Below are 13,057 nucleotides of genomic sequence, written 5' to 3'. Positions count from 1 at the left end.
TATAGAGAGAGAGAGAGAGAGAGAGAGAGAGAGAGAGAGAGAGATAGATAGATAGATAGATAGATAGAGATATAAATATATACACGTGTATATGTTCAAGTATTATAAATGCAGGTGGCAGAAACACTGGGATGTATACAAAGTGTTACAATTCATCACTGTTAACAGAGAAAGTACAATAATAATTTACAACTTTTTCGATGACTATAATGATAAGTTCAACAAATCCTACTAGTCTAATATGTTGGTAAATAAGGCTGATTATCCGTTGATTGATACATATGATAATAAAAATTCAAGTAATTAGTACGTTCGGTTTACAGCAGAGAGATTGTTAAAGAGAAGAGGCATTCGCTCAAAAAACTTCATATTTTCAGGCTTTTCAAAAACGTAGTTATCTCTCCTCCTCATCCTTGTAGCTGCGTCAAGGGAATTCATATATCTCATGCATGATTATCTGAGAGAATAGTAGCTTAATTAAAAAGAAAAAAAAACAACAAACATACGCAATATCCGAAAGAAAACTTTTCACAATACCGTTATATTTCTCTAGTGTAGAACACATCTAACACCTCTATTTACTAGAAGCAAAAATCGTAGAAAAACCTCAAATTGGACTGAAGGAGAAAAACATTGATATTATAGTTGAAATGGAGTTTCTGTTAATCCTTGTGTATAGTTTTCATACCTTGGAGAGCATCCTTCTCGGAACAAAATACTTGTAGAACGTACCTAAGAAAAGCAATAATCTTGATTGGCAAATTCCTGTGGAGAATTTAAGCCATCATCGAGTTTCTGCTTTTATTTTTCCCACATTGTAACAACTGGAAGTTGCTCAACCCTTTTCACATCTATAAAACACCTTTTCATCGCGTATCAATCGCATACATACCATATAAGAACATCTACTTTCTTATTCTAATTCTGTAAAATTGGTAAGAAGAGTATAATCAATATGTTTTGTATTAGTCTTTTCAGTGGAAAAAAAAAAGGGAACGGAATCTGTTTTCTCATACATTAGCTTATTAAATGAGTTGTATTCTAAAAATATATATCTGAATCTTGTTTCATTATATATCTTATAGTACTCTAAGTGATAGTCCTGATTGTATTGAAGTCTTTTGTTCATATCTTCTCAAAGATATTAATGGTGTCAGAGAAATGCTTATTTTAGGGATCGAACTTACGTCATTCCCTCGGTTCACCAAAGCCTTTTCTTTTTACACTTTCTGTTATATTGTTCACATTAAAGGTTATAACCATTAGTATATAATAAATACTTTACACTAATTTAAAGATATATTTTGGTTTCGTTTTCAAAAGATAGAATACAATAATGCTTAATGATTGAGAGAAAAATATATCTTGAGTTCATGTGGTGTATATATTATTTCTATATATTTTATCGGAGTTCCCATTCAGTAAAAACTAAGGACATTGTGTTTTGGACTATTAAATAGTATCTTTGCACTTTCTAACATTAAGTACTCTTTTAACAAATGTCATAAACCATAGGTTATAATCAACAAATTTTATATATGTAAACATAAAGACCGAAATTTTGATCGATAGAATAGAGATCGATTTCGCTACAAAAAGAATTATTCTAAATATTTTTTTGCCCTACCTTTTAACATATGCATCAAAATCTATAAACAGCAGGAATATGCAAGCAGGATAAATACTAAACTCTCGACTACCATTAGTGTTATTACAAATGTTTTCCTTTACCGATTAAAACATTATTACAATAATTCGTGAAAGAGGGAGCACTGCTAGAAATATAAATCAAGTCTCCCGTAAGTCACATCTTGTCTTAAATGATGAGTGGAATTTCATTTCATGAGTGGTAGTTTTTTTTATATTATTTCTCAGCAAACTGTAAAGCGCGTTAAATATTTTGCTACACTTTGTGCATAAATTTGTTTTCAAAATGATAAAAACGATTTTTATATATTCTAGTCTATAAATATAAATAATTTGAACTACAGAAAATTATTAAGTAATTACATTTGTATTCAATAAAAGAAGAAAAATGATCAAAGAGAAACCTGAACTTGATGTTTTTTTAGTAACTTTATTTTATGTTCAGACGTATTTGATATAAACATAGCCCGAGTTCATCTTTTACAGTTTACAGTTTTTTTTGTTTTATTAAAACTTTCTTTAAATTTTATTTGTTTTTTTTTTCACATTCAAAACATATTTTTATTGTTTTTGCTGAGCACCCGCGACCTTGCTATTGTAGTGTAATAGTTTAAGCTGTAAATATAAATTTGAGTTGCAAATTTTCTGCACTGTTTAACGTAATAGTATATTTTGTAAATAATATGCTGAGTTTAGATATACTAAACTACTAAATTCTATTTTTTCTGCCTGATACATTTATATATAAAATATTTATGACTTAATTATATAAAATCCATTGTGGTTGATTGTGTTTTATGAAACCTCTGCCAATAATTGAAAAATATCTGGTCTTTAATTTTATCACTCACCTGGAAATCGAGTGATCATAAAATTAGTGCCTTAAACACTTCACTGGAAGTGAATCAGAATATTCCTGGACTGATATAAATAGTCACCTTCTTCATTGGTAAATTCTTCAATGCTTAAAAAAAAGACAGATAGATGAATTTCCAAAATGTGATAATTTCCATAACATTAAATTTCAATTTATTATTTTGCATTATAACTTGCATTGTAAAATAAGTTATTTTTAAAAATAACTACTTATACAACTACAGAATGTAATTACAAAACTGTTTATTTTCGAGATACTATCACCTTGTTTTATATTGTTACTAAATTTTTTACACTTAATCATTTTTGTAAAAGCTTGCTGTTTCCATTTTAAACAGAAAATAACTCTGATGATAACATTTTGGTTTTGATATTGAATCAAAGCAGTAATTGAAGGTCTTTTGGTAAAGATCCAGTAATAATATGTAACAGATATTAATGAAACATTAGATAAGGTTTAATTGATCATAAAGGAAATGTTAAACGCTATGACATATTTTACATTAGACAGCTAACATATATTTACCATTTTATAATTTCGTTAATTTTAGCCCCTTTCATGCTTAAATTATGACGGGTAGGCTGTTCTAAAGTGCAAATATTTAACTAAAATGTTTCGTGTTTTGTTTGTTTGTTCTTTAACTTAGCAACAAAAGCATTTTAACTCCCTTTAAAGTAAACCATTCAACTGAATATATATTTGTATCCAAACGCTCTGTTTCTGCTGTTAACTATGCTGACAACTATCTAAAACCTTCTTTACAAGGAGTGTTGAACGCGCTATATTTGTTCTCACAGTCCACTTCGAAAACCTTCAAATCCAAGCCATTTAAAGTAATATTTTTGATGATTTAGTATGTTTATTTTTACTTTTTCACAGGATCTAACTGTATAAAACGAATAAAAATGCAACGCATCTAATTAAAGTGAGTAAAATTCATAAGAAACATTGAAAAAAACACAAAACAAGCGAATAGTTTAAACAGGTGAAGATTTTTAGTCATTCAAGTTTCTCAATCCACAGGAATCTGAAAAGATAGTACCGTTTCTTAGACTAATAAAAATAGGATTAAAAGCACAAGTAGCTAATGCAGTGTCAAACCAGAATTTAATATTTGTACTGATACAAATGCACAATTTTCTCTTCTTAGCTAATGCTTCTACAATACTATTAAACTTTCGTCTTTAATGTTTAACTTTGTAAGATAGTTTTTGAAGATAATTGTACTGGTGTTTTCAAAATTCAATGATCATAAGGAGTTTCCGGCCTTTTTACTGAATACCCTTACACTGATTTGAAAGACTTCAATGAGCTTCAGTTATTGGAATATTGCTTTCAAATTGTAGAGATCACCTTACGGATTTATTAAATTTTTATGATTACAAACCGCAGCGTCATTTTCAAAGCTCATTATGATCCAGATATTTCTTGTTTGGCTGTTAAATAATTATAGATTTTTAGAGGAAAGTTATCCAAATCTTTTGAGGGATTCCAATCAAAGAGCTTGATTAGCTATATCTCTCAAATTCAGGATATATTTTTGGAAAAGTTTGCCCTCGAGGACCAAGCAATTGTATTATATGTTCTTTTTAATCCTGTAAAGAGATAGAAGCATACACTGGTTAGGTTACTTTATAGCTGCTAATTTGCTAATAAAGATACCTTTAACTCTTCGAACAGGAAAATAAGGAATAAGGACACAGGTGTTGGTTGATCACTGTTGCGAGCAATATTTACTCTAGAATAATGATTTACAATTTCTGAATGTCATTTTTGTTATCTTTATAGCTACCGGCAGTATTGTGTCAGATGTATTAGTTGCAAGAAATATGCAGTACTGGACAAGTTCCACTCTTCGTGCGAATTTTGATTGATATCTGAATGGGGAAAAATAACGAGAGTTTTGTATCATTCGCGTAACTGGCGTGGTAATTAAGATAAACAGATAGAAAATACAACAAAGAAAAGGTTTTGTGGAATATTCTAACAGTAATTTGGAATATTTTGACTTGGAGAATGTGCGAGGCTAATTTTGTTTTCGAAAATATGCATCATGATAAACGTTAACTTTACCGAAAGCATTGTAACCACGAACCGATCAATAAAACATGACACATCTTGGTGCATCCCAGTAGCCCTATTCTAGATTGTATTGTGAGCTCAGTAAAAACTGCACAATTTCTTCTTTCAAATGCTATTTCTCTCATTTTCGAAATTGAATCGACTGTACTTTATTTGATTTTACATTCCTTTAACCTACCGTCGTGCGAAGCCTATATTTTCAATTGCTTTTCGATATTACAAAGACTCGTTTGTTACCGATAACTAGAAACATAAGTCGTAGCTTCAGCAGGGATGAACCATAATGTAGAATGTAGTGGTGATTCTCTAAATACATTACAAATCATTCTCAATGTCTTGATATTTTTAATGAAGAGTTTTACAAAAAATATTAATATATTACCGTATATTTTCAACAATCACCATCAAAGTTACTTTTATTTAGAAAAAAAATCCAATCATGAAATTCATAGACCTTATATTAAAATGTCATATTTTAAAGAATAATTTTTCTCAATAAGTAATCAGCGACGGTGAAGTCCTCTGTGACAGTATGTAACCAGCCAATTGCAAACGCTTTAAGCTATTCAATTGGGTAAAAGAAGTGCATAGTCTTCTTTTCTGTTAACTACGAGAATGGTTATTGGACGACACTAGTACGGTTCTCACTTAATTCTAACTATTACCAATTATTAGCTGGAGAGAAAGAAATATTTCAGAACATTAGGATTCAGAAGAATAGAAGCCAGGTTAAGGCTTAAGAAGGAAATGTCCTCCAAACGAGAAGAAGTTTAATGAGGTTAAATAGTTGGGATAAATTTTAGCACTGTTAGAGAAAAAGAATGGAAGGTATAATACATATGGTTAAGTATTGCTGATGCCAGAAATTATTAATTATGTTACAGAGTTTTTCAGATTATAAGGTGGGTCTGGATGATATTTCAAATTAAAGAATCAGAAAACAGGATTTTCTCATCAAGCTTGTGAATAGTTTCAAACAACAGCTATGTCAAAACCAGGAAAAATAGTGATATTGTAGAAGTGAATACTGCAATACTAATATCGATTCAATAACCCAAAAGGCGACTTGTGTAGATATTATTCGTGCTTTTCTCCTTTAACAGAGTGTTTCTGAGCTGATACGCATCATCACCAATTACTTCAACCTTTGTCTCTCTAAGGCTATCTAGTCCGGCATGCATCTAGATTTCCGAAGATAAGCTATTTCTCCTTTAACATTTTGAGTCCCTCTCCATAGTTTGTTAGCAAAACTAAAATTACAGTTGAACTAGATCAATTGCAACTTCATAAAAAATTCCTAAACAAGTTTCCTCGCATCATACTACTAGCTTCCCTCTTTTGTAACTTGTACGGAAGTAAAATTGTTTCATTGAATTTTAACAAGATTGACGACTGTAACTCTGGCTATACCTTCGTTTCACACACTCTTTCTCCTTTGAACTAACGACAGTGATAACTGTTATCTACAACCATATAAAACTGTGTCATTTTCGCATCTTAAACTTTCACATGTAAACGTCACTCAAATGCAACTTAGACACGAACACCTAGGTTCACACACTGCCTGTAATAGAGATCACAAAGTATATTGCCAATAGGACAACCTAGATAAAGTGAAGAGAATCATAATATAGTTACTATTGCACATCAAGTAAACATGCAGCTCTATTTCTTCCAACTTATGAAAAATTCACATCTAAACCCTTTGAAAACTTTACAGATGTTTGGCCCGATAACCTCTTTGCAGATGATTGGCCCGACTAAACGTCTATAATATAACCAGGAAGGTATCCTAGATGTTGAGTTTCTTTTTTAAGATGCAGAAATTACTTCAGCATCGAAGAATTGCTGACTCTCTGTGGGGCTGGAATATATCCTATATTAGTGTAGTGTTCACTGAATTGTTCAATAGTTAATCTATGAGATATATAATTATTCTAGACTGCATTAAAGTAAAGATTCATTCAACTGTGAGGTAAACCATTAATCAATACGGCGCAACCCCAAGCCCCAGTTTTCCCTCTATATCTTCTTCAACTGCCACAATGGTTTCTACTCTTTTGAACTTGTAGAATATGTACCAACTCACCCAAAAACTTAATGGATTCTCTCTCTCTCTCTCTCTCTCTCTCTCTCTCTCTCTCTCTCTCTCTCTCTCTCTCTCTCTCTCTCTCTCTCTCTCTCCTCTGTTCTCCTCATCTTTAGACATTTCTGAAATACTTTTCTCGATCTTTCCTCCACAAAATTTCAAACTCAGCGCAAAAATTCCTCATCCAAATATTCACTTGTTAAACTTAGAGCTAAACATTAAGTGCATGACCTTTACAAGGGCTATTAACATTGATCTCTTTCTAAAATTAACTTCAAAACAATAGGGCTTAAACCTTTGATAATTTGCTGTTTCCTCGTCACGATTTATTCGCAGTAACATACTCATTGAGTCTGTGATTATATTACGATACGATCCACCTATTTTCGGATATAAAGAAGAAAATATTATTTACTGTGATTAAATTCTAACAAAACTGTTGAAGATAACACAAACGAAACAAAGTATGATGAATTATCTGTTTCTAGCATTATCGAAACATTTTTTTTATTAACGAATTTCCCTGCTCATATCCGCTGAAAAATAGATTATGAGGAGTTTCCGATTTGTCGCCTAATAATTGGACAATTACATGAAATCTTACTTTCTCCTCACGGATTTATTTGGATTTTATGATTGCAAACATCAGTGAATAACGGTTATAATCAGAGCTAAAAAGAAAAAAAAATAGAGAGGGGCAGAGGAAAGTGAGGGAGGAAGAGAGGGAGAAAGAGAGCGAGAGAGGAATGAAAAATATTGAAAAGAGAGAGAAGGAGAGAAACGAAGAAAGAAAAGAAATATCATAGGTCAAAGTAGTCTTGCTCTACTGATTATTGAACATTAACTTTCAACGAGAAATAAATATTTCTAACATTAAAAACAAGTCTGCTCGTGACAGATGTCGAAAATCTAATTTTAATGATATATCAAGTTTGAATCAATGTTGCTATCTTAGAATTTTTGTGATAAATTTGTATATACATATTTTTAATAAGCATATTGCGGCAGAGAATGGAAGCCGTCTGACTAGAAACCACCAAATTTTGTAAGACCGCATTTTCCAGCAGCTCAGTAAATGAATGATCACATATCAGTTATATACGTAATCATATATTATATATAAGTCAAAAGTACCCTCATTGAACAAACAGTATAGACCCTTCTATAGTTTAGTTAAATTCTATACACTTTTTAGAAAAGATCAATCTTAGCGATAATTTTGTCGAAGCGTCCCTCGTCTGATTTAGCAAAAGATTTCATATAAAACTTCTCACGCATGACATTCATTCCCACTCGGATTAGATTTCTCCAACGTAACAAAGAGTTTGCAATAAAAAATATAACTCCAGTGGCTTTAATAACTGAGACAACTGTCTGTCTGTCTGTCTGTCTGTCTCTCAACTGTTATAATATCTGGTGTTGATTATGTGGTGTACGTGCTATTTGTATAGATTTATTAATAGGTGGCAATTGTGTAGAATATAAATTGTTGGTGCTATGAGGTATGTATTGTTGTTAAGTTTTATGTCAAACCAGATCAAGTAGATTAAAGATATTCCAGTCATGACCATTCCATCGTTTACGTAAAGTGTACACAACATTTACATTATCCAGTGAGTTCTCAAAGTCGGTACAGTGCTATTCGAGCGAGATTTGACTGCTATTTCATACAAATCAAGCAACAGCGTAGAATTATCTCTAGTGCAACTTGTACAGCTGAAATCCCAGGTACAATTTGTTTTACTTGTGTTCTTTCATAAAATACCAGTTCTTTTATACAATACCAATTATTATTTATACTGTCTCTACTTTTATAATCGACAATCCATTTCTTTCCAGTTGAAGATCATTTGGCTTTGACAGGACCTCGACTTCTGAGCGTTATTTTGGTTGGAAAGTAACAAAATGTCTCTATGAGTTCTGAAATTCTCCGTTATGTCCTTGGTAATTTTATCTGGACGGTTTATCTTTACATCGTTTTTATATCGAGGTATTGATATATTTACCCACTAGACACAGCTAGTTACTGACTCGAAGTAGCAATGAATATACTAGGATTCAGCAAGAACTGTCAATTGTGCCATTGTACTGACTATACAGACTATACAGAGTATACAGACTGCATAGTCAACATGTGATGGTAGCCTATTTTTTCTTAGTATTGTTTTCTTCTTTTAGTTATTTGTACTTATTTGTAAATAGTCATTGATCCTGTTCAGCTGACATCAGACTTTACATTCCTACATTTACAGTCTTGAACTTTTGAGTCATTGTTAACTCTTCTTCTGATTTATTTCCTCCCTATCGAGTTTTATAGAATATTGGCCATTCAGTAGTTTTTTTTTCTGTTCTATTGAAGTATATTTTGGAAATATACTTCAATTTTATCTTTTCTTTTTAGTCTTATTTGTCCTTACCTTAAGTGCTTTCTTCCATGAAATTCTACTACTACTACTACTACTACTACTACTACTACTGCTGCTGCTGCTGCTGCTGTAGTAGTAGTAGTAGTAGTAGTAGTAGTAGTAGTAGTAGTAGTAGTAGTAGTAGTCAGCAGTAGTAGTAGTAGTAGTCAGCAGAAGAAGGAGAAGGAAAATGAGTCGAAGTAGAAGGAAAAGGGATGTTACAATGGCTCACATGGCTGTAAAAATCAATTACTGATCAACAAATCAATAGCCATGCATCGTAGAAAGAGAGAATAAAAAGTGTGCTCTAAGTATTGCATGAAATGGTTTCCTGGAGGTTTTAGAGACGCTCTCTATATGTACATTATGGGAGCATTAGTTATAAGTAAGACAGAACCAACAATAAATAGATAGTTTAAGCACATCGTGAGTAGTCATCAATCGTTTTTGTACTTAGAGACAAGAAGAATATTCCAAGGGAATCCATGCTTTTCATTCTTTTTCTTCCTTGTGCTACCACTTCTACCGCACATGTTAAACAAGACAGTCATCGGAAAGAAATGATATTTATGGGTATTCAACTTCCTTTTAATTATGGTTAGCTTCAAGTTGTACATTGCAAGCAATAAACATCTAGAAACACAGCTGCAGATTGTACAGGGATTTACCTGAAACTCTTCAATACAAAAGAGTTCAGAGCACTAATATCAAGCTAGATTAAAAAAGCAGAGATAGGGTAATTAGATCAAACACACTCACAAAAACGAGGCAGAATATAACACACAAAAGACATGTTATAGAGACAATAATGTAATAGTCACAGTACTGTAGCTTCTCCCTCCACAAGAAGTAACCAGTTCTGAGAAGCTCGCCTGCTCCCGGAAAGTCATCAAGAAACATTTGATGAACTTCCTTCTAAACGTAGAAAGTGCTGCTGCTTTGTGAAGTGAGAGCAAAGCACAGAGCACACTGAAGAGACAGACTGCTGGTAAAATTCTTATCAACTGCCTATTGGCAAATGTAGCTGATATTTTAGTAGGATATTGACCCCCTTCCTATTCACTGCGACACCCGAACTGCTCACATCCTCACCCCACCCGAGACAGAAAATACTGATTGAAATGCGAGGAGGATATGTAGAGTACTCTTCTTGACCTCGCTGGTGTGTTCTTACTTGTATGTGGGTGAATTTCTCTAACAAAATGTAATAACTGGATGCTAAATTAGTTAGCAGGGCTAGACAGAATAAAAGAAAATTACTGCCTTTAAAATACATTTCAAATCTGATAGAGAAGGATTATATTTAGCACGAATATATAGATATATCTTGAAGCAACCAGAAAAATATAAAATGCATCCTTTTAGACTACAAAAAGTATCTACCAGAGAATAATGAAAAACTAAGACAAACAGCTTCAAAACACGACCAAAACAAAAATGGCTTTTCTGTTTTCAAGAAAGAAAAAAATACTGAAGAATAAAAACATACAAGCTAAAATGACTGCCAGCTGAGAAGAAAGGAGAAATTGTGAAAAGGCCAAAAAGCTGAAGAAAAATTGGATACAGAATGTCATAGTAAAGAGAAAGTAAGAAATTTCGTGATATGGCTACTACCTAAAAAGACTAGAGGCTGGAAATAGATAGGGAAAAATGTTGCAAAGTGCAGGGCTCAAAATTTGCAACTGAAGAATTCTTGGGCAGCAGATCAAAGCTGTCGTCTTATGGAAAAACCCCCACTAAAAGCATATAATAAATAGAATACATTAAGTTTACGGAATAGAGAAGTTGAGAAGAATAAATTAGTCACATTTCTGGAAGGCCAATCATACCATGCACAAATACATGTACAGGCACGACAGAGTTGGGGGAGCTTTCATACATTTAAACGAGAATTATGAAAAACTTATAATAAAAGAATAAGAAATTATATATAATGATACATCAGAAAATACCGCAAAGAATGACAGAACGAACATTCCCTCAAATATGATAATCTATATAAACAACGCGTTCAAGACAAATCAGCCAGATATTGTTTTCAAGGACACTAGTTAAGAAAGTCACTCTTGATCAACATTTCTGTTAGTAGATGAGATAATGTATGTCTCAGGAAAAAAGAAAGGGGGAGATATTTTCCAAATATATGGAAATTGAGAAAGTGAAAACAGACGCAGTTCCTTTAATATTACGAAAAGCATACAGACAAATACATAGCCATAACGCCACAACCTGTAGAAAGTAGCACTTCTAACTAATGGGTATATATTATGTAGATTACTGTTAATACATTAGAAAATTTAAAACCAGTGCAAAACTCAGTGAACTTACGCACCAGAGAGCTACTCTTGGTAATGTAGTGAAAACATGCAATAAAAATAGAGCTACTGAATAATAATTCTTCCTAATTTTGGCACAAAACCAGCAGTTTTGCGGGGAGGAGGCAAGTCGATTACATCGACCCCATTGCTCAACTAGTACTTATTTTATCGATCTCGGGGGAATGAAACGTAAAGTTAACCTAACTTCAGTGGGTGTTGACGTCAAAACGCAAGGAACCGGAAGTAATGCCACACAGTATTTTGTCCGACGCTCCAACAATTCTACCAGCTCACCATTTCGAAAGCTATCATTTGTAGAGATTTTAAAGTTATTTTTAAGAACCTCCTGACCATAAATAATGACGGCTCCAAATTTTTCCACAAGGGCAGCAATTTTGGGGGAGGGGATGAGTCGATTACATCGACACTAGCGTTCAACTGGTACTTATTTTATCGAATAATAATAATAATAATAATAATAATAATAATAATGATAATAATAATAATAATCCTTTCTATTATAGATACAAGACGTGAAATTTTAGGAAGGGGCTGATCGATTAGATCGACTCCAGTACGCAACTGGTACTTAATTTATCAACCCCGAAAGGATGAGATGCAAAGTCGACCTTGGCGGAATTTGAACTCAGAACGTAGCGGCAGACGAAATACTATTAAGCATTTCGCCAGGCGTGCTAACGATTCTGCCAGCTCGCCGCCTTCTACTACTACTACTACTACTACTACTACTACTACTACTACTACTACTAATAATAATAATAATAATATTATTATTATTATTATTATTATTATTATTATTATTATTATTATTATTATTATTATTATAATGATCATAATTTTGGCACAAGTTCGTGGATGGGGTATGTCTATTCTGTCAGCTTGCCGCCTTTATATAACAACAACAACAACAACAACAACAACAACAACAACAACAACAACAACAACAACAATAATAATAATAATAGTAACAATGATGATTCCTTATTAGCCATATGAACTCATCCATACGTTAAAATAAACATTGAAACTTAGTGGTTACAAAAACATATGTGGGTGGTTGAAACAAAGTTATATGTAAACGGAAGGGTGGGTGTATAAACGTATTACACAATGAATTAATTAAATATTTGATAAAAACCCAGAATAAAATTAAAATTATACAAAACTTGAAGGAATTAAAACAATGTATAATATTAAAGAAAACCAAAAAAAAAATCATGTTGTTAGGGAATTCTACCTATACATAAATGAGAACCCACCTGTTCCCTTTCTATTCAAAATGTTCTCTTCCTAACGGTCCTATGAGCAGTTCAAGTGTCAGAGTGAATACGAAAGAGTTCACGTTCTACTGAAATATCAGGTATAATATTTGGCAATAGGCAGTTGAAATGCTTTTATCAGGAGTCTATCTCTGCAGTAGTCTCTGCTGTCCTCATTTTCTCACAAAGCAGAATCTTCTTAATTCTCCTTTCCTCCGCAGTTCTTTGAGAAGGAATTCCATGTACTCATTACTGTGAAGTTCGTCACTTCCCAGGGTAGGTGAGTTTCTCAGTCTTGGTTTATTCTGGTGGAAAGGATTGGACCACTTTTCGCCCGTTTAGCATGCTTTTTCCCCTAG

The 13,057-nt window shown here is 32.6% G+C and overlaps 1 protein-coding gene across 4 annotated transcripts in view; it reads right to left on the bottom strand.

Annotated features, from left to right (window-relative positions):
• The window catches only part of LOC106872337 (uncharacterized), a 127,918-nt gene that overhangs the window by 68,868 nt on the left and 45,993 nt on the right, over positions 1–13,057 (bottom strand). The window contains exon 2 of one of the 4 annotated variants that reach the window (XM_052967218.1): positions 2,499–2,611. The exons of the other annotated variants lie outside the window; for them this stretch is intronic. Within the exon in view, the coding sequence (XP_052823178.1) occupies positions 2,499–2,517 (19 nt within the window). The 5' untranslated portion in view covers positions 2,518–2,611. The remainder of the gene's footprint in view (positions 1–2,498; positions 2,612–13,057) is intronic. 4 annotated transcript variants of the gene reach the window in all.

This window comes from Octopus bimaculoides, chromosome 4 (assembly GCF_001194135.2).
Source record: "Octopus bimaculoides isolate UCB-OBI-ISO-001 chromosome 4, ASM119413v2, whole genome shotgun sequence".
NCBI classification, from domain to species: domain Eukaryota; kingdom Metazoa; phylum Mollusca; class Cephalopoda; order Octopoda; family Octopodidae; genus Octopus; species Octopus bimaculoides.
The sequence above is the reverse complement of the archived record's forward strand: the minus strand, read 5'-3'. Positions and strand labels throughout refer to the sequence as shown.